The sequence below is a fragment of the Peromyscus californicus genome, unplaced genomic scaffold (genome assembly GCF_007827085.1).
Source record: "Peromyscus californicus insignis strain IS unplaced genomic scaffold, ASM782708v3 Scaffold_10__1_contigs__length_136768540, whole genome shotgun sequence".
NCBI classification, from domain to species: domain Eukaryota; kingdom Metazoa; phylum Chordata; class Mammalia; order Rodentia; family Cricetidae; genus Peromyscus; species Peromyscus californicus.
In genome coordinates this window covers 16,296,404-16,324,004 of record NW_026294391.1, presented here as the reverse complement: position 1 = coordinate 16,324,004, position 27,601 = coordinate 16,296,404, and the positions used below count along the sequence as shown (strand labels likewise).

Genomic DNA, 27,601 nt, shown 5'->3' with positions numbered 1-27,601 from the left:
GCTTCATAAGTACAATACCTTAAAAAAGAAATATAAATATATAATACAGTCTAACAAATATAACCTTAAATTTGTACAATATACAATAATTCATACCAATGTAAAATATTTGAGACTAGTAGCTGTTTTTTTAGTTTGAAAGTAGATTCAACAATCTACCCTTTTATCCTATCATTTCTATATCCCCTTTTTCTTTTCAGAACGAGATCCCTGAATCTAATTTCCTTTGTTTAGTTTCCTCCCTGACCATGACCAATAACAACTTGTAACCAATGCCCCTAAACAATGACAAATATCCATTGAACAAATGAAAAACCATACGCCGCACCTCTTGGGAATGCGGGTATCATGCTCTTAAAATCACTTCCTGCTGTCTGGGGACACCATCATTAGGGGACCCTGAAATAGTTGAGATAAAGTCAACTTTATTTATTTATTTTTCCCTCAGGAAGTTAGCTTTCACTTGTGTTTTTTATCCTAGCCATTCTGACAAGTGTAAGATAAAATGTCAGTGTCATTTTATTTGCATTTCCCTGATAGCTAAGTGTGGTTATATATTGTGTACCCTAATAAACTTGCCTGAGGATCAGAGGACAGAGCCAGCCACTAGATTAGACATAGAGGTCAGGCAGTGGTGGCACACACCTTTAATTCCAGCACTTGAGATCTCATGCCTTTGATTGAGAAGCACACATGCCTTTAATCCCAGGAAGTAATATGACAGGGCAGAGAAAGGTATATAAGGTGTGAGGAAACAGGAACTTGCTGTCTTGAGGCTGAGGATTCTGTAGAAGTAAGAGCTAGTGGCTGGCTGTTCTGCTTCTCTGATCTTTCAGCTTTCATCCTGATATCTGGCTCTGTTTTTTTTTTTTTTTTTTTAAATTAAAAGACCATCTAGATTCAAACAACAGCTTAACATTTTAAACATTTATTTAAGGGCTTCTTGGCCATTTGAGATTCTTCTATTGAGAATTCTGTTTAGATCTGTACCCCATTTTTTAACTGTTTTATTTGATTTTTTGATGTCTAGTTTCTTGAGTTCATTATATATTTTGGATATTAGCCCTCGTTCATATATGCATTTGGTGAAGATCTTTTCCCATTCTGTGGGCTGCCAGTTTGTCCTATTAATGGTTTCTTTTGCCTCATAGAAACTTTTCATTTTCATGAGATCCCATTTATTGTGATCTTAGTGCCTGTGTGATTGGTATTCTGTTCAGGAAGTGGTCTTCTGTGCCAATGCATTCAAGGCTATTCCCCTTTCTCTCTTCTATCAGATTCAGTATATCTGGATTTATGTTGAGGTCTTTGATCCACTTGGACTTGAGTTTTGTGCAGTGTGATAGATATGGATCTATTTACATTCTTCTACATGTCAACATCTAGTTAGACCAGCACAATTTATTGAAGATGCTTACTTTCTTCCATTCTATAATTTTGGTTTGGTGTCAAAAATCAAATGTCTAAAGGTGTCATAGTTTGAATGTAATTGGCCCCCATAAGCTCATAGGGAGGGGCACTTTTAGGTGGTGTGGCCTTTTTGGAGTAGTTGTGGCCTTGTTGGAGGAAGTGTGTCACTGTGGGAGCAGGCTTTGAGGTCTCTTGCTTAAGCTTTGCTCAGTGTCGCAGTTGATGTCCTGTTGCCTTCTGATAGAGATGTAGCCAGCACCATGTCTGCTTCCATGCTGCCATGATCTCTGCCATGATGATAATGGTCTGAACCTCTGAAACTGTAAGCCACCCCAACTAAATGTTTTCTTACAAGAGTTGTTGTGGTCATAGTGTCTTTTCACAGCAATAGAAATCCTAACTAAAATAGAAGTTGGTACCAGGGGATGGGGCATTGCTGTAATAGGCCTGAGCATGTTTTTGTTTAAGGGAATATGGACATTGAGACTGTGGATTAGAAAAGCAGTGGAATGCTTTAAGCACTGCTTAATGGGCCATACTCATAGGAGCATGGAAGATAGTGGTGCTAAGAGTTATTTGAACAGTTGGGGGCTGGCTCAAGAGGTTTCAGAGGAGAAGAATTTTAGTATGTGGCCTAGAGATCATTCTTATGATGTTTTGGTGAAGAATGTGGCTGCTCTTTGCCCTTGTCTGAAAAGTCTGTCTGAGGCTAAAGTGAAGAGTTTTGGATTAATTCTTTTGGTAGAGGAATTAATTAATCACTCTGTCCTGTGGTTATTAGTGGTAACTCTAATGAAGATTTATAATGAAAAGGAGCAAGCTGAGCACATAAAAATACAAAATGTACAGATTGAGAAAAGGGGCACCAGGAAGTGGAATGTAGCTAAATCCTGTGTTCAAGGAGATAAACAGATTAAGAAATGGAATAAAGGGAGTGATGACCTCAGGGCAACATCCCACCCAGCTAAATTTCCAATTTGTGAAAAGTAACTAAAGAAAAGCTTAGAGCCAGATGTGGTGGTACACACCTTAATCCCAGCACTTGGAAGGAAAAGGATGGTAGATCTCTGAGTTTGAGGCCAACTTGCTCTACAGAGCAAGTTTCAGGACAGCCAAGCTTAGGCAGTGAAGGATAGAAAGCTGGTGAAGATATAATTGAACAAGGGGGCCATGTTCCAGCCCCAGCAAGCAGCAGAACTTGGCAGCTTCGGCCACATGGTTCTAGCTTTAAAGTTAAGGATAGAAGAAATGGGTCATGGAATTTGCCTTTATTATGATTAGGTAGGTCCCTTATATCCCTGATCTCTCTAAGACTTTTATCAGGTAGGGGTGTTGGATTGTTGTCAAAGGCTTTTTCAGCATCTAATGAGATTATCATGTGGATTTTTTCTTTCAGTTTGTTTATATGGTGGATATGTTGACAGGTTTTCATATGTTGAACTATCCCCTCATCTCTGGGCTGAAACCTACTTGATCATGGTTGATGATCTTTTTGATGTGTTCTTGGATTCAGTATGTGAGTATTTTATTGAGTATTTTTGCATCTATGTTCATGAGAGAAATTGGTCTGCGATTACCTTTCTGTGTTATCTTTGTGTGGTTTGGGTATGAGGGTGATTGTGGCCTCATAAAATGAATTTGGAAATGTTCCTTCTCTTTCTATTTTGTGGAATAATTTGAAGGCCCTGGGCTTTTTTGGGGGGGGGTGTTGGGAGACTTTCAATGACTGCTTCTATTATTTTCTTGGGAGTTATGGATCTATTTAAATTGTTTATCTAATCTTGATTTAATTTTGGTAAGTGGTGTCTATTGAGAAAATTTTCCATTTCTTTTAGATTTTCCAACTTTCTAGAGTACAGCTTTTTGAAATAGGACCTAATGATTCTCTGGATTTCCTCAGTGTCTGTTGTTATGTCCCCCTTTTTGTTTCTGATTTTGTTCATTTGGATGCTCTATCTCTCTCTGAATTTTAGTTAGTTTGGATAAGGGTTTATCTGTCTTGTTGGTTTCCTCAAAGAACCAACTGTTCATTTCATTGATTCTTTGTGTTGTTGTCTTTGATCCTTTTTATTGATTTCAGCCCTCAATTTGATTATTTCCTGCTATCTACTCCTCTTAGGATTGTCTGCTTCCTTTTGTTCTAGAGCTTTCAGTTGTGCTGTTAAGTCTCTGGTATGAGAATTCTCTCATTTCTTTATGTAGGCACTTAGTGCTTTCAATTTTCCTCAGCACCACTTTCATTTGGTCCCATAAGTTTGGGTATGTTAGGCTTGATTTTCATTGAATTTTAGGAAGTCTTTAATTTCTTTCTTATTTCTTCCCTGGCCCAGTGCTAGAGAGTTCTTCAGTTTCCATGAGTTTGCAGGCTTTCTGTTATTTCTGTTGTTGAAATCCAACTTTAATCCATATTGGTCTGATAATCTGCAGGAGGCTATTTCAATTTTCTTGTATCTGTTGAGACTTGTCTTTGTGACTGAGTATGTGGTCAATTTTGGAGAATGTTCCATGAGGTGATGAGAAGAAGGTGTATTCTTTTGTGTTTGGGTGAAATGTTCTGTAGATATCTGTTAGGTCCATTTGAGTCATAACATCTGTTAGTTCCATTATTTCTCTGTTTAGTTTCTGCCTGGATGACCTGTCCATTGGTGAGAATGGGGTGTTGAAGTCTCCTACTATTAACATGTGGGGTTTGGTGTGTGATTTAAGCTTAAAAGCTTAATAATGTTTCTTTTACAAATGTGGGTACCCTTGCATTTGGGGCATAGCTGTTCAGAACTGAGATGTCATCCTGGTGGATTTGTTTTCCTTTAATGAGTATGAAATGTCCTTCTCCCTCTTTTTTGATTGATTTTGGTTTAAAGTCTATTTTTTTTAGATATTAGGATAGCTACACCAGCTTGCTTGTTAGGTCCCTTTACTCTGAGGTCATGTCTATCTTTGATGTTGAAGTGTGTTTCTTGTATGTGGCAAAAGAACAGATCCTGTTTTCATATCCATTTTGTTAGCCTGTGTCTTTTTTTTAATGAAAATAAGCTCTATTACATCAAGTAATAAATACAAAGATGCAAGTTTCAGTCATTTTCTTCCAGATGTTGTGATCGTCTCACAGTAAACACGGAACTGAGATCTACAGTCTCAGGATGGACATTTGCAGGGCGCTTGGTAGGCTGGGTAGATTGCTCTTTCTTCTGTATTTATAACTTGTGCGTTTTTGAGACTGACTTCAAAGCACTCAGTCATGCAAACGCGTAAGCAGAGAAGCTCATGAAGCAGGGTCTACACTGCACACAGGCCGGCCATCTACTAAGCAAACACGCTGTGGCTTGCACTCGAGTCCGCAGACGCAGGTGAGCTCATGGACAGGAAGTCGACTGGGGTGATGCACATGGCAAATGTATCCAAAGGGAGATTAAAGGGGACACTGGTATTTGGGGGCAAACAATAGCTTGCTGTGCAGTGGCTTCACAAACATCTTTCAAATCAATGCTTGGGAAAAAAAAAGATCTGGATCGTTCCTAACTACTTAAAATGCACATCATCAGTAACTGAAAAATGTCTTCCAATCTTATGAAAGTGGATTCAGAGCTTAATGACCAAGGCAGGAAAGCTACTGCCATCTTGAACAAAGCCTCTCATCTCCATGGGGTAGCGAGATGGGCCTTCACATTGGCCAGGGGCTAGCCAAGCACTCCCGAACCAGGCTTCGGGCATGAATGATGCCTCGTTTTAGTCTCTCCATGGCGCTCTTGCTCCCTGCATATGTGGGTCTGATCTCTTTCCCCAGCTCCTCAATGATGGCCAGCAGCTCTGCATATTTACTCTGAGGCACCTGGCTATTTCCAGTTCCCTGGGTGTAGCCTAGTGATGGTGGCCCATAGTCACTCAGCAGCTGGCGATATTGGGAGGATGTCGCCATGCCAGTAGAAGGCGAGTGGACACTTCCGGCGTTGAGGGCGGCGGCGGCGGGCATGTGCCATCTGTGTCTTTTTATTGTTGAGTTGATTCCATTGATATTAAGAGATATTAATGACCACTGATTGTTAATTCCTGTTACTATGTTGGTGATGAGTGTGTGTGTGTGTGTGTGTGTGTGTGTGTGTGTGTGTGTGTGTGTGTGTTTCCCTTCTTTGGATTTTGCTGTGTGAGATTATCCATGTTTTTATGGGTGTAGTTAACTTGCTTGAGTTGGAGTTTTCCTTCTAGTATCTTCTGTAGGGCAGGATTTATGGATAGATACTTTCTAAATTTGACTTTCTTTGTGGAATATTTAACTATCTAAAGATGTGCTGCATTTGTTTAACTATGTAAAGATGTGTTGCATTTGTTTAATTATGTAAAAATGTGTTGCTGTTTTACCTTGCCTGCCTAAGGCACCTGATAGGTGTAATAAAAAGCTCAATGGCCAACAGTGAGAGAGGAGATATAGGTGGGACTTCCGGGAAGGGACAGTAAGGAGGAGGAGGAATTTAGGCTTGAGGGAAGAAGAAAAATAATGAGAGCCCAGGAAGATGCCCAGGGTCAGCCAGACAGACAAGGCAAAAGCATAGGACATACAGAATGAAATAAAGGTAAAAAGCCCCAAGGCAAAATGTAGATGAATATAAACAGGTTAAATTAATTTAAAAGAGCTAGTGGGATAAGCCTAAACTAGGCCAAGCATTTATTTTTTCCTTAAAAACTTTTTAAAAAATTTATTTTTAATGTTTTCTTTCAGTTTACATACCAACCCCAGTTCCCCCTCCCTCCCCTTCTCCCCCTCCCCCACGTCCCCCATCCCAACCCCCCATCCATTCCTCAGAGAGGGTAAGTCCTCCCTTGGGGGGTCAACAAAGTCTGGCATACTAAGTTGAGGCAGGATCAATCCCCTTCCCCCTGTATCAAGGTTGAGCAAGGTATCCCACCCTAGGGAATGTGTTCCAAAAAGCCATTTCATGCACCTGGGATAAGTCTTGGTCCCGCTGCCATGGGGCTCTCCAAACAGATCTAGCCACATAACTGTCACACACATTCAGAGGGCCTAGTTCAGTCCCATGCATGTTCTCCAGCTGACAGGCCAGACTCCATGAGCTCCCACCAGCTTGGGTCAGCTGTCTCTGTGGGTTTCCCCATCATGATCTTGTCCTCACTTGCTTCTGTGATCCCTCCTCCCTCTCTTCAACTGTAGTCTAGGAGCTCAGACCAGTGCTTGGTTGTGGATCACTGCATCTGCTTCCATCGGTTACTGGATGTAGCTTCTATGATGACAATTAGGGTAGTCATTAATCTGATCATAGGGGAGGGTAAATTCAGGCACCCTCTCCATTATTGCCTGGCATCTTAGCTGGGGACATCCTTGTGCATTCCTGGGATTTCCCTAGTACCAGGTTTCTTCCTAACCCCCAATGGCTCCCTCTACCAATATATCTCTTTCATTGCTCTCCCTCTCTGTCCCTCCCTCCACTTGTAGGCCAAGCATTTATACTTAATAATAAGTCTCTGTGTCTTTATTTGGGAGCTGGTTAGCAGCCCAAAGAAAATTCCAACTACAAATGGCACCAAACATGGGGCACGAATTTCCACATAGGGCCTGAGAAAGATGATTTTTAAAAAAGGATATGGCTCCTTTAAGAGGCACTGCTGTGCAGCAGAGCGCTTGAGCAGCTGACACGCTAAGTAGAAACAGCAAGCTAAGTAAAAATGCCTGCCTTAGTGCAGGCACCAACTTCCTAGAGCAGGGGCAGTTAAACACAGCTCTAGGCCAGAGCTGCAGGCTTAAGGCTTGGTTCTCAGGGACCTGAGGAGGGGGTGGAGCCAACCACCAAAGCTGCAAAGTAGAGGGCCTAGCTAGCCCTTAGCAGTTTAAGGTTTGGCTCATGTGGTCAGAGAACTCTACAGGTGCACAGTAAAACAGATCCAGATTGAAAAAAACCTTTAAACAGGTTACAGTGTGTGTAGGTGCTTAAGGAAAGGAAAGAAAATGGGTATAGACAATCATAGGAAAAATTAGCTTAAAAATAATTAAGTAAAGTCTTTAAAGAAAGAGTAAAGTAATATGAAAAGAATAAGCCATGTAATGATGAGAAATCCATGGTGAGTCTGGATTCTATATGGTGTTTTGTTGACTTTGAATTTTTTGAATGCTTCTGAATGAACGGCAGCTGCTGAGAAACATAGGAGTGTAAAAGGAACTGCTGAATTAAACCAGCCTAGATACTTTAGGGATGTATTAACTTTAAAATGGAATTCAGAAGATGTATTGCATTGGTTGAGAGGTTATGCTTTTGCTTCTACAGGAAATGACAGGCTGTAAATTACTTCAAAATTAATAAAAACCAGATTTGGTTGGGGAAGACACCCTGAAAATATTGGCTACAGACATAATGAAATAAACCTAGAAAAACTACAAGACAGGTGATGTATATGCTGATCCCTTGACATGGGAACAGCTATGAGAATGGATGAGCCATGATAAATATTGTTGGCTACAGAGTCCCCATGCCTTTTATCACATGCCATCCTTTCATATGGCATGGATGGAGATTTGGTTATAAAGTCCAAACAAACTTATAAAGTTGACGGATGTCTTTTACCTACTCAAACATAAAACAAAAAATTACCTTTGGCAGGCTTGTTTACAACATGTAGTCCATACTTGTGTTAATACAGATATGTATGTTACCTTTGAAAGTTTATGTGTTTTCAGAGCAAGGGAACCAGACACCAATGAAAATGGTTGGCCCAGGTGATGCAGCCTTTCAGAGTGCCTTTGCTGCAGTTTCCTCAGAGTTCTACATTCAGAACAACTTCAAGGCTACTAGCTGAAATGGTTCAGCCTCATGGATTATTCTAGCCAGGACTTTAGATAAGCCTTACAATTTCCCATTACAAAGAGACTGGACAACAAATGTTACAGCTAGTTTTCATAGGACTTGACCATTATCTCAATTTTCTCAGGGTCTATTGTGGATGCCATCAACCCCAGACAACAGGAAGCAGTCTAGAAAACACAATGCCCACATTCCCAAGATGGGGTAGGTCGTTTTTGGTCATTTGGTGGGTTATGGATGTTTGTCATCATTTAATGGGTATATAGGATAAAAAGACAACTATTCATCTCAAACATTTTATATTGGTATGAATTTTTGTATATTGATACAAATTTAAGGTTATTTTTGTTATGCCGTATATATATTTCTACTCTTGTTTAAGACAGTGTACCTATGCAGCTCTTTTTAAAATGTAATATAAAGACCTAGTCCTTGAAAGCTATTATTACAAACTGTTTAAGATAATTAAGAAATGCAGGTTGGTAGTCATCTATAACAATCATACTTACATACTTATAGTCAGTCATGTTAGGCATGTTTTCAAGGTTAAACATGTATAGTTTAGATAGACAGGAGATCATCAAACACTTCAGAGATCTACAGAATATGGCTTTTAAGATGTTCAATACCTATGGCTTTTCATTAAGGTAAGACACATCTGCTCCTGGAAGCACTACTTCATAAAAGGATGATGATGGGAATCCACAAACCTCCATATTGAGTTTGCTTTCATTGTGGCAAAGTTAGCCATTAGGGTAAGAAACTGCCCTGTCTCAACTGCTGACAGTATACTGGACAAACTAGACAAACAGAACACAAAAGAAAAAGACTGCCGAACTTTGCTAAGACAAGGTGATCCAGTTCTTCAAAATTGCTATTACATAGAAAAGTCTGTCAGATATTCGAGGCCTGTAGGCCAAAGATGGATGCTCTAACATTGCAGAGGAACCTTGGGTCCAGGCAGCCAGATGTCTTTGTCATTTATATGGTTATGGAAGTTTCTTGCTCTGCATTTACTGTTTACTCAGGTAATATTATATCCTTCTTGGGTCTCTGATGGAGTTGAAAAATGGGATAGTTGTAGTTTTCCTTGTTACCAAATTTAGGGAAGAAACTTACATAAGAGATATAATGTTTATAAGGTTGAAAAACAAAAGCTTAAATTGTTTATCTAAAAAATGTTTTGAGGTCTAAAAGATAATTTGGGGTTGGTAATACAGGTTAGGATAGAAAGTAAATTAGGTAAACAACTTTGGACTCACCAAGATAGGATAGATAATGGAGTATTTTCTCTGAATTTGTCAAATGTAATGGACTGGATATTGTAAATGTAATTCTTACTTGATAATTGTTCTTGTGTATATCATCTTACTATGTTAAAGCTAAACTTTTCTTTTTACTTAGACAAAAAGGGGGAAATGTTGCGGAATATTGTTTAACTATGCAAAGATGCATTGCATTTGTTTAACTATGTTAAGATGTGCTGCATTTGTTTAATTATGTAAAGATGTGTTACTATTTTACCTTGCCTGCCTAAAGGAACCTGATTGGTCTAATAAAAAGCTGAATAGCCAACAGCAAGGGAGGAGGAGGTATAGGTAGGATAGTAAGTAGGTGGAGAAATCTAGGCTGGGGGCGGGGAAAAGAAAAAAAAGACGCTAGGGAGGTACCAGGGGCCAGACAGACAGACAAGGAGGAAGCAGGAAAGTAGAACATACAGAATTAAATAAAGGTAAAAAGCTCCAAAGCAAAACATAGATGAATAGAAACAGGTTAAATTAAGTTAAAAGAGCTAGTGGGATAAGCCTAAGCTAGGCTGAGTATTTATAATTACTAATGAGTCTCTGTGTCCTTATTTGGGCGCTGATTGACGGTGCAAAGAAAATTCCAAACTACAGACTTTGTCATGAAATATCTTATTTTCTCCATTTATGGTGTTTGAAGATTTTGCTTGGTACAGTAGTCTAGGATAGCATCTGTGGTCTCTTAGTATCTGCGAAACGTCCGTCTATCCAGGGCCCTTCTGGCTTTTAGCGTCTCCATTGAGAAGTCAGGTGTAATTCTAATAGGTCTACCTTTATATGTTACATAGCCTTTTTCCCTTGCAGCTTTTAATATTCTTTCTTTATTCTGTATGTTTAGTGTTTTGGTTATTAAGTGACTCAGGACTTTCTTTTCTGATCCAATCTATTTGGTGTTCTGTAAGCTTCTTGTACCTTTATAGGCATCTCTTTCTTTATGTTAGGAAAATTTTCTTCTGTGATTTTGTTGAGTATATTTCTGGGTTTTTGTGCTGAGATTCTTCTCCTTCTTCTATACCTATTATTCTTAGTTTTTGGTCTTTTCATGGTGTTCCAGATTTCCTGGATGTTTTGTGTTAAGAGTTTTTTGGATTTAACATTTTCTTTAACTGATGAATCTATTTCTTCAATTGTATCTTCAGTGCCTGAGATTCTCTCTTCCATTTCTTTCTCTTCACTTACCCAGATTTTCCATTTCCTAAATTTGCTCAGTTTGTGTTTTCTTTGTTGCTTCTATTTCTATTTTCATGTCATGAATAGTTTCCTTCACCTGTTTGTTTTTTTTTTTTTCCTGGCTTTCTTTAAGGGATTTGTGATTTCCTCTTAATTTTTTGTTGGTTTTTTCCTCGATTTTTTTAAGGGAGTTTTTCATTTCCTCTTTAAGGACTTCTATCATCTTCATAAAGTTGTTTTTAAGCTCATTTTCTTGTGCTTCAGCTGCGTTGGAATGTTCAGGTCTTGCTGTTGTAGAGTAGCTGGGCTTTGGTGGTGACATATTGCCCTGGCTGTTGTTGATTGTATTTTTACACTGTTGTTTAGGTATCTGGGTTTGAGATGCTTAGTTCTAGTCCTTGATTTCTGAGTTTGTCTTTGTTGGATAAGTGTTTTGTTCCTTGGTTTCTGTTTCCTCTTTGGTTTTCTCTTCTTTGTGGCCTGGATTTCTAGTGGCTGGCATAACCTCTGGTCTAATTGGGAATTTCTATCTAAGTTGGGATTTGGCCTTCTAGTGGTTAGTTTGGCCTTTGGTACAGCAGGGGGTCTCTATACTTCTGATTGGTATGGCCTGCACCCTTCTTCTGACTGATGTGACCTGCACCTGAGCAGCTGGAGCCTGATCAAGCTGGTGTGGCTTGTGCCTGTTCTGACTGGTGTGGCTTGCACCTGAGTGGTGGAAGTCCATGGATTGGGGGCAGAGACCAGCAGAGGGGCCAGCGATGAACTGGGATAGAGTGAGCTGTGGGAAAGGTCTTGGGATACAGAATTTAGGGAATTGTGCAGTTTTTCCAGGTCACTCACTGGTTCTGTTCTGACTGGTGTGGCCTGCCCCTGAGTGGCAAAAGTCCACTGGGTTGGGGGCAGGACCCAGCAGTGGGACCAGTGACAAGCTGGGATTACCTTAGGTCCCTAGATCAGGCCTGGCAGCTGAAGGTTTGGGCAGGGATATGGACTCCAGGGGAGGGGGTGCAGTCTGGGGTTGTTATTCAGGCTTAAAAATAAATGTTAGCAGGTGGTGGGTGATGTCTTATCTTGGGTCCAGCCTGGCCTCTGGTAAAACATAAGTCTTCTGCCAAAGTTGTTTGCCAGAATATGGAGCCCAGGGAAATGGAGTGCAGTCTGGGGTTGTTGGGCAGGCTTAAGTGGTGTTAGCAGGCTGCAGGCAAAGTCTTACCTGGAGTCCCTAGGGCCCACTTGGCCTCTGGTAAAGCACCAGGAGGTGTGGGCCTTCTTATATAGTCTTGCCTGGCCTGAAACTTGCTATGTAAACCAGGTTGACTTGGAAGTCATAGAGAGCCACCTGCCTCTTCCTCTGCCTCCCAAGTGCTGGGATTAAAGGTGTGTGCCACCACACCCAGCTTAACTTGTCTGTTTTCAGGAGAATTTGAAATTATAAAAATAAAACAGTGATTTAAGTCTTTATCATCCAACAAAAGTTACTGAACACTTAATAAGGTTAAGGCTCTGAGGGCAACACTGTGTACAGGGACCCTGATATTCTGATTGGATAAATAACATTAAATACTATTTCACAGTGTAGGAACTAAAGGCAGTTAAATAGAAACTCCCAAAGTACATAGAACATCACAGTACTCACATTAGATTTAGAGTTTTGAAAAAAATCCCAAACCAATCTTATGGAATTTTACGTAGGTATTGTTACTTCTTATTATTATGATAAAGCACACATAGTTAAAAATTTTGCCATATTAACCACTTTGAGACATACATTGCAACTGTTGCAACCATCCATTCCATTTCCCAACTTTTTCATTTTTCCAAACTGAAAATTATACCCCTAAAATGATAATCCCCAGTCTCCCTTCTTCTTTCTGACTGTGTGGAGATGATTACAGCAGACACCTCCCTCATGCATATGGAATCAGATAGTATTTCCCCTCAACATAATGCTTTCAAGACTCATCCACTGACCATGCTCAGAATTACTTGTGTGATTGTCCGCTTTTACCTATACAATTTTTAAATGTTATCACTTTGATCTCTTGTTAAGTCTTTCTTTATTTTTCAGAGAAGATGGCAATCCTCTTGCCTGAGCCTCCTACGTGCTAGTATTACAATAACATGATGATTCTAAGTATATATTCCATTGTGGAAAAATTAAATCTAGTTCATTATAGGTTATCTGTGGTATGTATGTGTAATGTTTTCCTTAACTGCATATCCTCAATGGCTCCCTGGGCCAGCTTAAAATAATTTACAGAGGAACTTACTAGGTATTATTAAGTACTCCAACAGCTGTCAGACTCTAGAAAATTACTGTTTTCATTTTTCTAGAATGAAATCCTATTTTCCAGGGGCTGAAGGGATGGCTAAGTGGTTAAGTTGTTCTTTCAGGGGATCCAGGTTCAATTCCTAGCACCCATATGGTGACTCATAGCCATCTGTAACTCTAGTTCCAAATGATCCAGTGTCCTCTTCTAACCTGCAAAGGTAAAAGGCACACACGTGTACATACATACATACATGTAGGAAAAATACTCATACAATGAAATCTAAAATAACAATCCTATTTTCCTGAATGTGGTACTAGATGACATACTAGAGAACCCTATTACAACCAATTGAGGAATGTAGCTACATTTTCTCTTCAAAAGGGACCCACAGAGCTGAGTGCTGGGATTAAAGGCATGATCTGATATGTGCAACTTACTTTTAGTTTTTAAAATCTTTCCTAGATGGCTGGAGAAATGGTTCAGCAATTAGGAATGCTTATTGTTCTTGCCGGGGACCAGAGTTCAGTTTCAAACACTTGTTGTTGGGTGCCTCACAACTGCCTGTAATTCCAGCTCCAGGGAACCCAACCCTCTCTTGGTCTTAGCACATGCAGACACACACACACACACACACACACACACACACACACACACACACACACACACACAGAGAGAGAGACAGAGACAGAGACAGAGACAGAGACAGACAGAAATAGAGACAGGGAGAGGGAGAGAGACAGGCCAGAGGTTGACATCTTTCTTAATGTCTTTTCCTCATTATTTTTGTGGGCTCTTACCTGTCTGGCTGGTTGCTTAGCCAGCCAGTCCCAGGGAGCCAGCCATCTCCACCTCCCCAGCACCGGGATGACAAGCAGGAACCCCCATGCCTGCCTTTTACACAGGTGCTAGAAATCCCAAATCAGGTCTGCATGCTCACACAGCAAGCGCTGCATGAACTGAGCCACCTCCACAGCCCTCACATGGCGGATTTTTAAGGTTCACCCATGTTGTCGAATGTATCATCATTTTGCTTCTTTTTTAGACTGAACAATATCTGTCTGTCTGCCTGCCTGCCTATGTCCCATTTTGTTTCTCCATTCATTTTCTGGTGGACATTTGGATTATTTCTACCTCACATATCAAGACCCTGCTTATGTCTAGTAATGGACTTTATGAATCATACTATAATTCTACATTTAATCTTTTGAGAAAAGCCAAAGTATTTTCTACAATGGTTACAATATTTTATATTCACACCAGATTTAGAATGGATCGTCCCCACTCAAATTATCCAATCAACAAATATTCCTCACAGGTGTGCTCAGCTGCTTGGGTTTTTAGTTGATTCCAGTTGTGGTCAAGTGGACAACCAAGATTAGCCATCACAGTAATTTTCTGTGTACAAGTTTTTGCACTTTCTTTTTGTTTTTACTCTTTCACATTTATTTACTTAATACATTATAGCCTCAAGTTACTACCTGACAACCTTTCATTCAGCCTTTACCATTTCATGTAGGAGATCTCCTTGCATTTTTTAAAAGAATATGGAAATGTCTATCTCATCTATTTATTTATTATTTATTTTGCTTTCAAAAGAACTGTCTGTTTTCCTGGATATAAAACTGTCTCTTTGCCTGGTGGTGGTGGTGTTACATACCTTGAATCCCAGCACTCAGAAGGCGGAGGGAGGCAGATCTCTGAGATCCAGGCCAGCCTGGTCTACAGAGTGAGTTCCAGGACAGCCAGGGCTGTTACACAGAGAAACCCTGTCTCAGAAAAACCAACCAACAAATACAAGAAACAAAAACTGTCTCTTCTTAGACTTTTTTTCTTTCAGCACTTCAAATATCACCTCTTGTCTTTTTGCCTCTAAGATTTCTTTGAGATCAATGATGGTTTCGTCTGTCTATGGGGTCTTTCTTCTCTCTGGTTGTTACCAGTATTGTTTCTTTTGTTTGTCTTTCTAGGTGTCTGTGGTCTCCAGTAAGACTCTCTTATCCCTGGGTGATGGGTCACCTTCCAGTTTGTGGTCTTCTTTCCCTTTTGTGAGCAGTGCCCACCGCTTTTGCACCTGTTCTGTCTTATGTGAGATAAAGATGAGCGAGCATGTTCCTTGAGTATCTAAGATTAGGATTTATACATAGAATGATTTGTTGAATTAAGGTCTGTTCTGCTGCTGTTTCTTTGATGAGAAATGCTAGAAACATCCAGGCTGCCATTGCCCAATATTATGACTGCTGGCACTTCTGGAGAGAAATGGGCAAGACTGAGTTGAAAGTATCCAAACCTTTCTTTCTGTTAGAAGACTTCTTTTTCTTTGTTAGGCTTATAGAAAACAGAACATATAAATCTATACACAGATTCAGCTTTCTTGAGTCGTTATCTGTGTTGGGGTGGACTTTTCAGTGATGCAGCTGCCTTTGAGACATCACTTCTATGGTTAGTGTGGTAGTTGGAATGTAATTGGCCCCCATACTCATAGGAAGAGGCACTATTAGGAGGTGTGACTGTTGTTGTGTGCGTGTGTTTTTCTTTTTAGGGGGACCCACCACCCAGCTCCTACATAAATCACACATGGAGTCTTAATATTACTTATGAATGCCCGGCCTTAGCTTAACTTGTTTCTTGCCAGTTTTTCTTAACTTAAATTATCCCTTCTATCTTTTGCCTCTGGGCTTTTCCTTTTCTCTTCTGTAAATCTTACTCTTCCTTGTGGTTTTCAGTGTAGCTGGGTGGCTGGCCCCTGGAGTCCTCTTCCTTCTCTGGATACTTCTTCCTCTCCTCAGATTTCTCCTTCTATTTATACTTTCTGCCTGCCAGCCCTGCCTGTCTCTCTCTCCTGCCTTGCTATTGGCCGTTCAGTTTTTTATTAGACCAGTTACGTGTTTTAGACAGGCACAGTAACACAGCTTCACAGAGTTAAACAAATGCAACATAAACAAAAGTAATACACCTTAAAGTAATATTGTACAACATGTGGCCTTGTTGGAGTAGGTGTGACCTTGTTGAAGGAAGTATGTCACTGGTGGGGTGGGCTTTGAGGTCTCCTTTATTCAAGCTTTGCTCAGTGTGGTGCTCAGTTCACTTCCTGTTGCCTTTAGATCAAGATACAGGACTCTCAGCTCCTTCTCCAGCACTATGCCTGCCTACATGCCATCATGTACCACCATGATGATAACAGACTCTGAACTATATGTCAGTCCCAATTAAATGTTTTCCTTGTAAGAGCTGTCACAGTCATGATATCTCTTCACATCAATAGAAACCTAAGACAGTTAGTATCCCAATAAAAAGTCATTGGTTCCCCGAATTGGACCTTGGTATAAGCATTACTTTGTCTGTCATGGGCTCCCTTTCTGAGGTGAGTAAACCTGTGTGTGTTTCATCTTCCTAGGACAAGTCTCTCACAAAACATGTAGCATCAATCTTATGTATCATAGTTTATTATAGACTGAATTCTTGGATCTCATGCCAAGAAATTCATATGCTGAAGCCCTGACTGGGAATGTAGCTGTAATTAGCAGGCCAGGCCTCTACAGTTATGCTATAATTTGAATTATATAATTTGAATTATTTCTGCCTTCTACCAAATTTCTGTTGAAACTTGCTATTCAATGCAACAGTATCATAAGGTGAAGCCTTTAGAAGATGATCAGACCATGAAGGCTCCACCTTCATTAATGGATTATTGCCCTTGTAAAGAAAGTCTTGAGGAGTGGAGAGATGATTCTGCAGATAAAAACACATGGTGCGCTTGCAGAGAACCTCAGTTCAGTTTCTAGCACCCACAGCCATCTGTAACTCCAGTTCCAGGGATCAGATGCCTCTGGCCTCTGTGGGCACCTACACTCACATGTACATACCCACCCATAGATTCACACACATGCACATAATTAAGATAAAAATAATGCTGAGTCATTCCTGGCCCCCCCCCACACACACACCTGGCTGACATTGTCCTACAGCTGCCTAGGTAGTGGGCAGCTACTAGCATGCCCACTGTTCATGCCTCCATGGGGCTTTTATACCTGGAGAACCATTCCCCTTCCCTCTGGGCCTCCTTTGACTCTGAGCTGTGAATATTTTTAACCCTGTAAATAGGACCAGCTCTTCAAACACAGAGACTGTTTTATCAGCTATCAGTCCCTTCCTTGTTCGATGACTCCACAGCCCATTTCTGCTCAGGTTCCAATGGCCAAATAAAAGATTTTGTTGTGTAATAATTAATTAATTAATTAATTAATAAGGAAGATAATAAAACCTTTAAAAAAAAAGAAGTTAAAAGGCTTGCAATGGTGTATTTGGCCCTTTAATCCCTTCTACCTTGTGATGTTCCCCTCTAGAAGATGAGGCACTAAGACACTATCTTAAAAGTCGTCAGAAGCCCTCACCACACAGCAAACCTACTGGAACCTTTATGTCGCCCTTACCGGCTCTAGAACTGTGGGAAATTACTCACTTCTGTTTATATCTGTTGTTTACAGATGACTCAGTCTCTGGTACAGAAAGAAAGTGGAGCTCTGTCCTATCAAATAGCTGAAAATGTGACTTCAGCTTTAGAACTGGGAAAGCTAAGAGCTGGAATAGCTTGCAGGAGCAGCTTAAAAATCTGTGTTTCGGTGAACAGAATAGAGAGGTTGATTCTGGGAAGGGCTCAAAAGTTGAGAACTAAAGAATTCACCTCGAATTTCTCAAGTCTTTTTGTGTGATGTTGATTAGAATATTGATAGAAATATGAAGAGCAAAAGGCCATTTTGATGAGGTTTCAGTTGGAAATGAACATTTTATTATTGTAAACAAGAAGAATAATCATCCTAACTGCAAAGTGAACAAGAACTTTGCTGAATTATGTCTGTGGTCTAATGTTTTATGGAAGACTTAATTGTGATGAACATAGAAATAAATGCTATGAGCATTAGCACATAGATTCTTTTTTTTCTTTAAGTATTTTTATTAAGAAATTTTCTATTCATTTTACATACCAACCACAGATCCCCTCCCCTCCCTCCTTCCACCCCCTCAGCCTCCCGCCCACCCCCTCATCCCAACCCCCATTCCCACCTCCTCCAAGGCAAGACCTCCCATGGGGAGTCAGCAGAGCCTGGTACATTCAGTGGAGCCAGGTCTAAGCCCCTCCTCCTGCACCAAGGCTGTGTAAGCTGTCCCACCATAGGCAGTAGACTCCAAAAAGCCCATTCATGTCCTAGGGATGGATCCTGATCCCACTGCCAGGGGGCCCCTTAAGCAGATCAAGCTACATAACTGTCTCATTTATGCAGAGGGCCTAGTCCAGTCCCATTGAGGCTCCACAGCTATTGGTCCACAGTTCATAGGTTCTACTAGTTTGGTTTGGTTGTCTTTGTACATTTCCCCATCATGATCTTGATTCTCCTTGCTCATATAATCCCTCTCCTCTATCTTCGACTGGACTCCTGGAGCTCGGCCTGGTACCTGGTCGTGGATCTCAGCATCTGCTTCCATCAGTCACTGGATGAAGACTCTATGATGACAGTTAGGGTATTCACTGATCTGATTACCAGGGTAGGCTAGTTCAGGCATCCTCTCTGCTATAGCTAGTAGTCTAAGATGGGGTCATCCTTGTAGATTTCTTGGAACTTCCCTAGCACCCAGTTTCTCCTTATCCCTATGGTGTCTCCCTCTATTGTGGTATCTCTTTCATAGCTCTTCCATTCCGTCCCTGTTCCAGCTGGACCATCCTGTTCCCTTATGTTCTCATCCCCCATCCCCTACCCTCCATTGCCCACTTCTCATCCCCAGTTTACTCAGGGAGATCTCATCTATTTCCCTTTCCCAGGGTCATCCATGCATCCCTCTTTGGGTCCTCCTTGTTACCTAACTTCTCTGGTTCTGTGACTCATAGTCTGGTTATCCTTTGCTTTACATCTAGTATCCACTTATGAGTGAGTACATACCATGCTTGTCCTTCTGAGTCTGGGTTACCTCACTCAGGATGATATTTTCTAGTTCCATCCATTTGCCTGCAAATTTCATGATGTCACTGTTTTTTACTGCTGAGTAGTATTCCATTGTGTATATGTGCCACATTTTCTTTATTTATTCTTGGGTTGAAGGGCATCTGGGTTGTTTCCAGGTTCTGGTTATTATGAACAATGCTGCTATGAACATAGTTAAGCACATAGATTCTTTTTTTTTTTTTTGGTTTTTCGAGACAGGGTTTCTCTGTGTAGCTTTGCGCCTTTTCCTGGAACTCACTTGGTAGCCCAGGCTGGCCTCGAACTCACAGAGATCCGCCTGGCTCTGCCTCCCGAGTGCTGGGATTAAAGGCGTGCACCACCACCGCCCAGCAAGCACATAGATTCTTTAGTGGAAGAAATATCTAAGTATTTGGGATGTTATATGTCTCTTCGTTTTGTTTTGTTTTGTTTAGTTTTAGGACAGGGTCTCCTTATGTACCTAGCTCTGGCTGGCCTGGAACTCACTGTGTGGGTCAAATTGACTTCGAACTCGCAGAGATCCACATGACTCTGCCTTCTCAGTGCTAGGATTAAAGGCATGTGCCACCATGCCTGACATGGCTCTTCTTAAATACTTGTAATAAAATATGAGATGACAGAAATGGGTTTTAAACGTAATTTATAATCAAGGAGGAAAGAGAATGCAAAGATTTGGAAAATGCTTAGGCTGCCCATGGAGAGAATGTAAGGACTACAGTGAAAACCGTAATAAAAGTAAAAATTGCAGATGTAGCAAGAGACCGTGTATTTGATTATGAGATTCCTAAGGGTGGAAGGAAGTCACGGGCTAGTTATTAAGATAGTGGAAGAATGGCCCTATAGCATTTTGGGGATCATAGGCCCTGAGTGTCAGGACTTGGAGGCAAAATATAAGATTCTGTCAAAAAAATCTGAGCATTTTAAAAAATTATTCTTTCAAAATTTCATCCATCCATCCATATATAAATGTAAGACATACTTTGATCATGTTCCTCTTGTTATCCTTATTCCCTCCCAACAGCCCCTTCTTCCCAGCAAGTCTCCCTACTACTTCCATGACTTTTTTGTGGCCCACTGTATCTAATCAGGGGCATTTGCATGGGCACGGATTGTAGGTACTTATTTTAGCAAGAGCAATTTGCAAATACCTGAGAAATATGACTTTCCATCTCCCAGCAACAATTAGCTGCCTATAACTTCTCAGAGAGGTGGACCTAATGAACCCTTCCCCATCCATGGTGCAGTGTTGATGGGCCCAACCGTGTGAAGGTCTTGTGCAGGTAGCTACTACTGCTGTGGGTTTATGGGTACAGAAGCCATGTCATGTCCAGGAGACATCATTTTACAATACTCCTGCCCATCTGCAGTCTTTTATGTTCCTTCTGTCATTCCCTGAACATTAGAGTGTTATAGTGTCTTACTTTCTACTTTTCAAGATCCTTCATTATTGTTTATTTGTTTAATTTGATAAACTCTCTCTACAGAGGACTTTGGGGCCTGAAAAAGCAGGTCCATGGCTGCCAAAAGATAAAATAGCATATATTTTTGTTGGAGGCTTTTTAATCCTCTCTAGGACTTCATCAACCCAGGGTGATGTCTTGGCAAAGATCAGGTTGCCCACTTTGTCCCATGAATCTGTGGCTAACTTTCCTTCTGGGTTTTAAATTGCTGTACAGATGTTTGAAGTTGACCCTCCAGGAAGATAAACTATTTTCTAATCTTTACTTAGGCCATGGATTAGTTTCATTTGTGTTTGGATGATTAACAAGTGAGATGGTATAGTACGAACTCATGCTTTTATACCCACTTCCTTCTAGGGGAACATTATGTTCAAGATTGCAATGTGGTTTCTTTCATTCTCACTACTATGTGATTTTCCATTGTGTAAATATACTAAATTTTATTTGTCTATTCTGTTGTTGATGGACATTTGAGAAGTATCTAGTTGAGGATTAATTGTGTGACTTAAATGTTCATTGGCACATTTTATGATAAACATGTATATATTCTTGTTGGCAGTATGTCTAGTTATATGTACTGTGTGTGTTCTGATGTTAATAGGCTCTAGCAAATAGTGTTTCGGAGAGAATATAGCAGTTTATGTTCCCAACAATAGTATATGAAGATTTTGATTACTTCATATCTTCATCACTACTTAACAAATCAAACTGATCAATAATTTCCAGTACTTGGGAGAAGGGAAGCAATCTCATGAGATAATTATCAAACACTTTTATTCCAAATGGTTAACAATTGCTTTTACATTCACTAAGCCAAAGAATGCTCTTTTTTTTTTCCTATCATTTTTTTCCTTAAGGCTTATTGCTTTTTGATGGTATAACTCACTTGGCAGAGTGCTTGGCTACAATGCACAAATTCTTGGGTTCAATCCCTAGACCCTCATAAACTGGACATGGTCATGGCTGAGAGGACTGAGGTGGGAGGCTCAGGAGTTCAAATCCAGCCTTGTCTATATATAGCAAGTTCAAAGTTGGACTTGGATACATGAGGCCCTATCTCATAAAAATCAAAACAAAACAAAAAGCTAGGCGTGGTGACGTATTCCTTCAGACTCCACTTGGGAGACAGGATCAGGTGGATCTCTATGAGTTTGAGGCCAACCTGGTCCACATATCCAGTCCCATGACTATCCGAGCTGCATCATGAGACACTTCCCATTATTCTAATGAAGAGGCAGCATATAGAATGGGAAAAATATTTGCCAAATATATGTCTGACAGAAAATTAGTGTCTAGAATATACAAAGGACTCAAAAAATTAAACAAGAAAAACAACCCTTGGACAAGGGGCTTGCAGATCAGAGGCATTTTGTTTCACAAATCTCTTAGGCATAGGAATTAAAACTTGAACTGTAACTTTGGCTCTCACATTCCCCCATGAGTTGTATCCTGAGTCAAATCCTTGACTCTGTGATGGGTACCTGTTTATATTTGGATCCAATAGCCAATCAGCTTAATGGCACCCAGACAGGAATTATCATTTAGTTAAAGTATCATTGATGCAAGAGCCAACAGTAATTAGCAGAAAGGCAAAAGCCCTGTGATGTATGACTATGAGAGATAACATGCCACATGTTTTCACTCCTCTAAACAAGTTTGTTTGAGCAATCTGTACCAGATGTGCTTGATAATACATGGGCAGGAAATATGTCAGGATGTACCCTTGCCCCTGATTGGATGTAGGCAGTAGGTATGTAGGCAGGAAGTACATACATCCTGCCTCTAGCTGCTGCTGTTCCAGAAATTACTATGCAAGTGCCAAGGGAGGGAAACAATTAAACAAACCCACCCAGCTGCCCCACCTATGAACCAGGGCAATTACCAGCATGGAAGGATATGCATGAAGGTGTAGTAAGTGGCACTCACATGTCGGTGGCAACCAATAGCTGTCTAATTGGACTTAAGGTCCACTGAGCAGTAGGGAAACCATGTCTGGTACTGGAAACCTACCCTGCTTCTCCAAGCTAATGAGATCATGAACCTTAGAAAAGAATCCACTACCACCACTTTGCTAGACCAGCATAATTCCTTCTACATTGTAAATCTTACTACCCTTACATCCACAGATAAGTGTAGCCTCATCAAAGAAGCCTCTCTCTACAGCAAATGGAGACCATCACAGCAAACCACAACTGGACACAGTGCAGAGATCAGTGGATTGTGGGAAACCCAGGCCCAGTGGATAGATCTGTATCACAGCTCCTGCATTTATGACTCAGGGAACGTCAAGGAAGAGGGGCTGTAAAGATGTTAAGAGCCAGGATCCTACTAAGTCTGCTGTAACCTCTCCTAGAAATGACCACATAACCAGAACAATGGCATTATCGGTGGATATGTTAACATGGAAGGGGGAAATTTCGCAGACAATCTTACTCAGATTTATTAGACACGGTGCATGTGTGTGTACCCTTCAGAGTTCAATGAGGATGGAGTAGTGGGAGTCCCCAAAGCATGGGTTTTAGAAAGCCACCACCCAGGGATCCCATGAGTAGTAGCTGCCTCTGTCTCTTCTATGGCTCATGTTTCTTATTAAGACAGAAAGGGAAGAGGCAGGAGAGAAAAAAAAGGTGGAGGATCATGCTTGTGACTAATCATGAGAATAATATATTCCAGAAATAAAGAGAGTACAAAGAAAGACATCTGTTTTGCTGAGGATTTGACTAGCTAGGACCAAACTGATGCAGAGATAAAGGCAAAGATACATACAGGTGGATGTCATCTCACTGGACCTCACCAACAGGCTTTGCTGATGTTTTTTTGGTGGTGGGGGTGGGGGAGATGACAAAGGCAGAGAAATAGACTGCAGTAAGAAGTGGGGGGCGGGGGTAGAAGAGATGACATTTTCTAGCCTGCTTGCTATAGTCCTGTGTTTTTCCTTTTCTCTCTTATGACCAGAAGTCTAGACAGGAAGCAGAGGTCGGTTACCAAGGAAACTGAAGCTGAGTGTGTTTGATTGGTTAACTTTGAGATAAAGAAAAAATTGCTATTCAGAATGCAAGCTCTTGTGGAGGATGGGCATTAAGCATCTAGACATCCATTAATCCTTACAATTATTTTTCACGAGTAAGCGCGCACGCACACACAGACACAGTCACAAATACATAAACGAAAAAACCAGATTTTCCTTCGGGGTTAGTTGGGACTCTTCAGAAAGGTCTTGAATTCTACTCCTGGTGCCTTCTATTCTTTCTTCTGGCCCCACACTATTTCTCTCTCATTGTGTCCCACGCCTGAGTCTGATGAAATCCTAATAAGCCTGTCTCATCATGGAGTCAGCTAGAGGGGAAGGAGCTAAGGGAGGGAGAATTATTTCTTTTAGCTTTAAAAACAACAAAGATATGAATCCCGGCACCAAAACATTTCCCAAAAAATTCCTCTTAAAATGAAATAAAACCAAATTATCGATCTTTCATATGTCTAATTAATAGGTCAGCTAGCAGAGTTCTATGCAAACATAATTGAAATGCTTACTTTGCCATTCCTTATACACTGCTGCCCCTAGTGGAACAAATAGTTACTGCAGCCTTGGACTGCTGAAGGCCATTAAAGCTGGTTTTTTTCTCCCCCCATTTGAATGTTATATACAGAGCTTTAGACTTGTATCTGTTTTTCGTCGTGGTTGAATACCTCTGTTTATAGTTTTTATTATGAAAGACCAAAAAGAGGTATTCATCCAGGGTCTTACAATTCTTCTGATGGGAAAATAATATATGGCAACTACTTTCTGATATAAACAGATATAAACATTGTTTCTGTAAGAGAAACAATGTTCAATTTTGTCAAGCCATCCTTTGCATACTCTGAAATGACGTCAGAAAATTCAAATGTGTTCTAATATTGTGATTCCCAGGGAATTTAAAAGTTAATGTGAAGCCTGCTTTAAAGTTTTAGGCAAACAAGGTCTGTTCATATCTGACTACAGTGTCTTCTAAGATTGGGAGACTTGCCCTAGTAAACAAAAAGCTTAGATTTGAGTAGGTGTGCGTGCAGGTGCGTGCATGCCTGTATGAAGAGGATAAGCTTATAGTGATGAGAATGTATTGTGTACCACTAGCTTTGCTAGAATTTTTTGTGAATATTATAATCAGGTATATATATAAATATATAAATAAGTTGGGTATCTTAACTAAGTTGGCTCTTACAAAGAAAATTAATTGCTTGTCTGAGGCTAACTTCTTGTGAATGGCAAGGTGAACAGAATTGCTACTGATGCTAAGACCTCTCGGATACTTTTAGTTACCAAAGCCCTTTGTAGTTTGGGGGAAATTCTGGTAGGGAAATTGATTTTCATGGGTCAAGGTCAATTACTATGCAGTAATTTCCCTACTAATTGTCTAATTTAGACATTTACCTTCCTCAATTTGCAGACGAGGTACCACCTGAAAATAGGAGCCCAGCCCAGGTCTTCCCATCTCTGAAGTGTGTGCTTTGAAACCATACCTTGTGTCTGCCCGTCCAGTTCCTCCACTTGCCTCTTGTAATAAGACCTGGAGTGTTAATCTTAAAACATTTTATCGATACTTTTTACAAGGTTTACCTAAAACACTAGGGAGGCCTTCACATATCTCAGTCCTTTATCAAAAAGACCATTATATAGTGATGGTTAACAATAGGAATATGTTTTGAAAAGTGTGCTGTTTGGTGATTTCATCACTATGGAAACACCTGAGAGTAGACTATGACATTACCAGATGTTGTACTCTTATGGAACTACCATCACATATGTGGTCTGTTGTTGAAAGAGATGTGCTTATGCACGACATGAAACACATATGTAAATTAACAGACCTGGACCCAGCAGTAGCAGGCTCACTTCTTCATTCAACCCTTTCATCACTGGGGGTGGTTATTGAATGCCTATAGGATTCAGAAGTTAATCCGGATGAAAATCTAGGATACTGGTGTAGTTAGTATATTCCTGCTAAGGATGCTGTAACAAAATAGCACACAACAGATGTACGTTAGACTTTTCATCACTGAGAAATACCCGACAGAAACAGTTCTAAGAGGGATTTAGTTTGGCTCATGATAAGACATAGCGCTCAGGGACATTCCCCTTATAGCATACTTCTAAATGGAGATATATGTATAGATATAGGTATAGATATAGATATATGCATTGAACTCAAGGCATGTTAGGCAAGTGTTCAACCTGGAGCTATGTCCTCAGACCATTTTGTTGTTTTTGAGACAGTGTCTCACTAAATTATCCAGGCTGGCCTTGAACTTGTGATCTTTCTGCCTTAGCCTCTGAGTATTTAGGATGACAGGCCCGGACTATTGGCGTCCAGCTACTTCAAAACTTTTGAGGAAGCCCCACACTGTTTTCCATAATGGCTCTGCTAATTGACATTCCCAGGACCGCTGTGCAAGAGTTCACTTTTTCTAATCCTCCTCAACACTTGTTCTGTCTTTTTGACCATGGCCTTTCTAACAAATATGAATCTCCGTGTCATGGTGGCTTGAATTTGCCTTTCCCCCTCATGATTGATGATGTTCAGCACATCTTCGTACACGTTGACAATGTGGAGGTCTTCGTTTTACTTTTCTCATCACTGTCAGCAAATCCCTGAGAAGATGACGAGGCATCTATCCGCTTTGGCTCACAGTTTGAGGATGTAGTGGAAGACATGACCGCCGGAGTGGTGGTGTGCCTGCAGCCCAGTGCACCAGGAAGGAAGGGGGACAGGAGAGAGACAGACAGACAGACAGACAGAGACAGAGAGATGCATAGGGCTGGGCTTATAACCCTCAAGACCCGATCCCCAGTGAACCACTTCCTCCAGCCAGGCTCTGCCTTCTAAAGGTTCCACAACCCAAGTATGAGCACCAGCTGCAGATTCAGTGTGCAAACACGTGAGTCTGTAGGCTATATTTCACGTTCAGCCCTAACAGTCTTCTCCGGGAAAATATTGATTCAAATCCATTGCTTCCATTTTTTTCTGCACTGGGGATTGAACCTAGGCTTCACCCACATGCTAAGTACATGAGCTATCACTGAGCTATTAATGCGCCCTCAGGCCCCTCTGCTCACTTTTAATCAGGTTCTTTTATCACTATTGAGTTGTCTAAATCCCTTACATATTTAAGATATTGATGCTGTATGCGGTATATGGTATATGACAGATGTTCCCTAAGAACATTTCTGATGGACTCTGGGGCAGTGATCAGGTACTGAATGTTCTAACCTAGTCAATAAATAACTGCTGGTTTTATAGTATGATGGTATTATTAGGAGATGGGCATATTTGGAGGAAGTAGGGTTTTGAGGGATACCCTTCTTCACTGCCCCTGCCCTGCCCCTGCCACCCACCCCTACTCCTGGATGCTAGGATGTGAGCAGCTTTGCTCTGCCCCATGTTCTCTGGTAGTGTGGACTGTTCTCGCACTGTGTTGATTGTTCATCATTTAGAAACTCTTTGGTTTGGTGCAATTCAGTTTGTATAGTTTTGCTTCTGTTGCCAGTGACTTGGGGGGGCGCATCAAAAGAATCTGCCAAACCCAATGTCCAAAGGCTTTTCTATAGGTTTTCTTCTATTAGTTCCGTATCCTAAGTATGAGTCTTTAATCGATTTGAATTGGGTTTTGTATATGGGGTAGGAAGATACTTTAGTTTCATTCTTCTGCATGCTTTCCCAATTTATGGTAGAGACTCTCCCTTTCTAATCCGTTCTTGGCATCTAGGATGTGCAGATTTATTTCTATGATTTTTTATAATGCTGCATTAGTCTGTATGCATGTTTGTACCATGCTGAGACCTTTGAGGGGGAATATTTGGGATTGAACCCAGTACCTTGTGCAGCACTCTCCCACTAAGCTAGATCCTCGGCCCTCCTTATGTTTTATTTTATTTTTTTACTGTGTGTGCCTGTGTGGTAGCTGCCATTTTGCTTTCCACACAGAATTTTAAACTGGTGCTGGCCTGTATTCCTTACAGGAGGTGCCACTTTGCTATGCAATAAAGGCAGAGCTACCGAAAAGCATCGTAGGTTCCTGGGGCTCAGCTACGTCCCAATGTGAATTATTAATAAACAAAAAGGAAAGAAGCTGTATTTTCTTTCAGGTAAGGCTTGCTTGATAATCCTATATAAATGTGGATTAAAGTAGGACATGGATGTCAAAATGAGTCTTAAAAGGAAA

General features: G+C 40.7%; 1 protein-coding gene and 1 long non-coding RNA gene across 4 annotated transcripts in view; one reads left to right on the top strand and one right to left on the bottom strand.

The window, feature by feature from the left end:
- Positions 1-27,601, top strand: part of LOC128121403 (uncharacterized) — a 94,787-nt gene that overhangs the window by 43,075 nt on the left and 24,111 nt on the right. For all 3 annotated transcript variants that reach the window (XR_008222205.1, XR_008222200.1, XR_008222193.1), the window contains 2 exons: positions 8,344-8,420; positions 27,399-27,524. This is a non-coding gene — a long non-coding RNA (uncharacterized LOC128121403). The remainder of the gene's footprint in view (positions 1-8,343; positions 8,421-27,398; positions 27,525-27,601) is intronic.
- Positions 963-5,475, bottom strand: LOC128121298 (cyclin-dependent kinase 2-associated protein 1-like). The gene has a single exon (XM_052755880.1). It carries the CDS (start codon positions 5,378-5,380, stop codon positions 5,072-5,074), a length of 309 nt encoding a protein of 102 aa, XP_052611840.1. The 5' UTR covers positions 5,381-5,475; the 3' UTR covers positions 963-5,071.

Bases quoted from the DNA above. Each gene is read 5' to 3' on its own strand.
- LOC128121298 (XM_052755880.1), bottom strand. From the start codon at position 5,380: ATGCCCGCCGCCGCCGCCCTCAACGCCGGAAGTGTCCACTCGCCTTCT.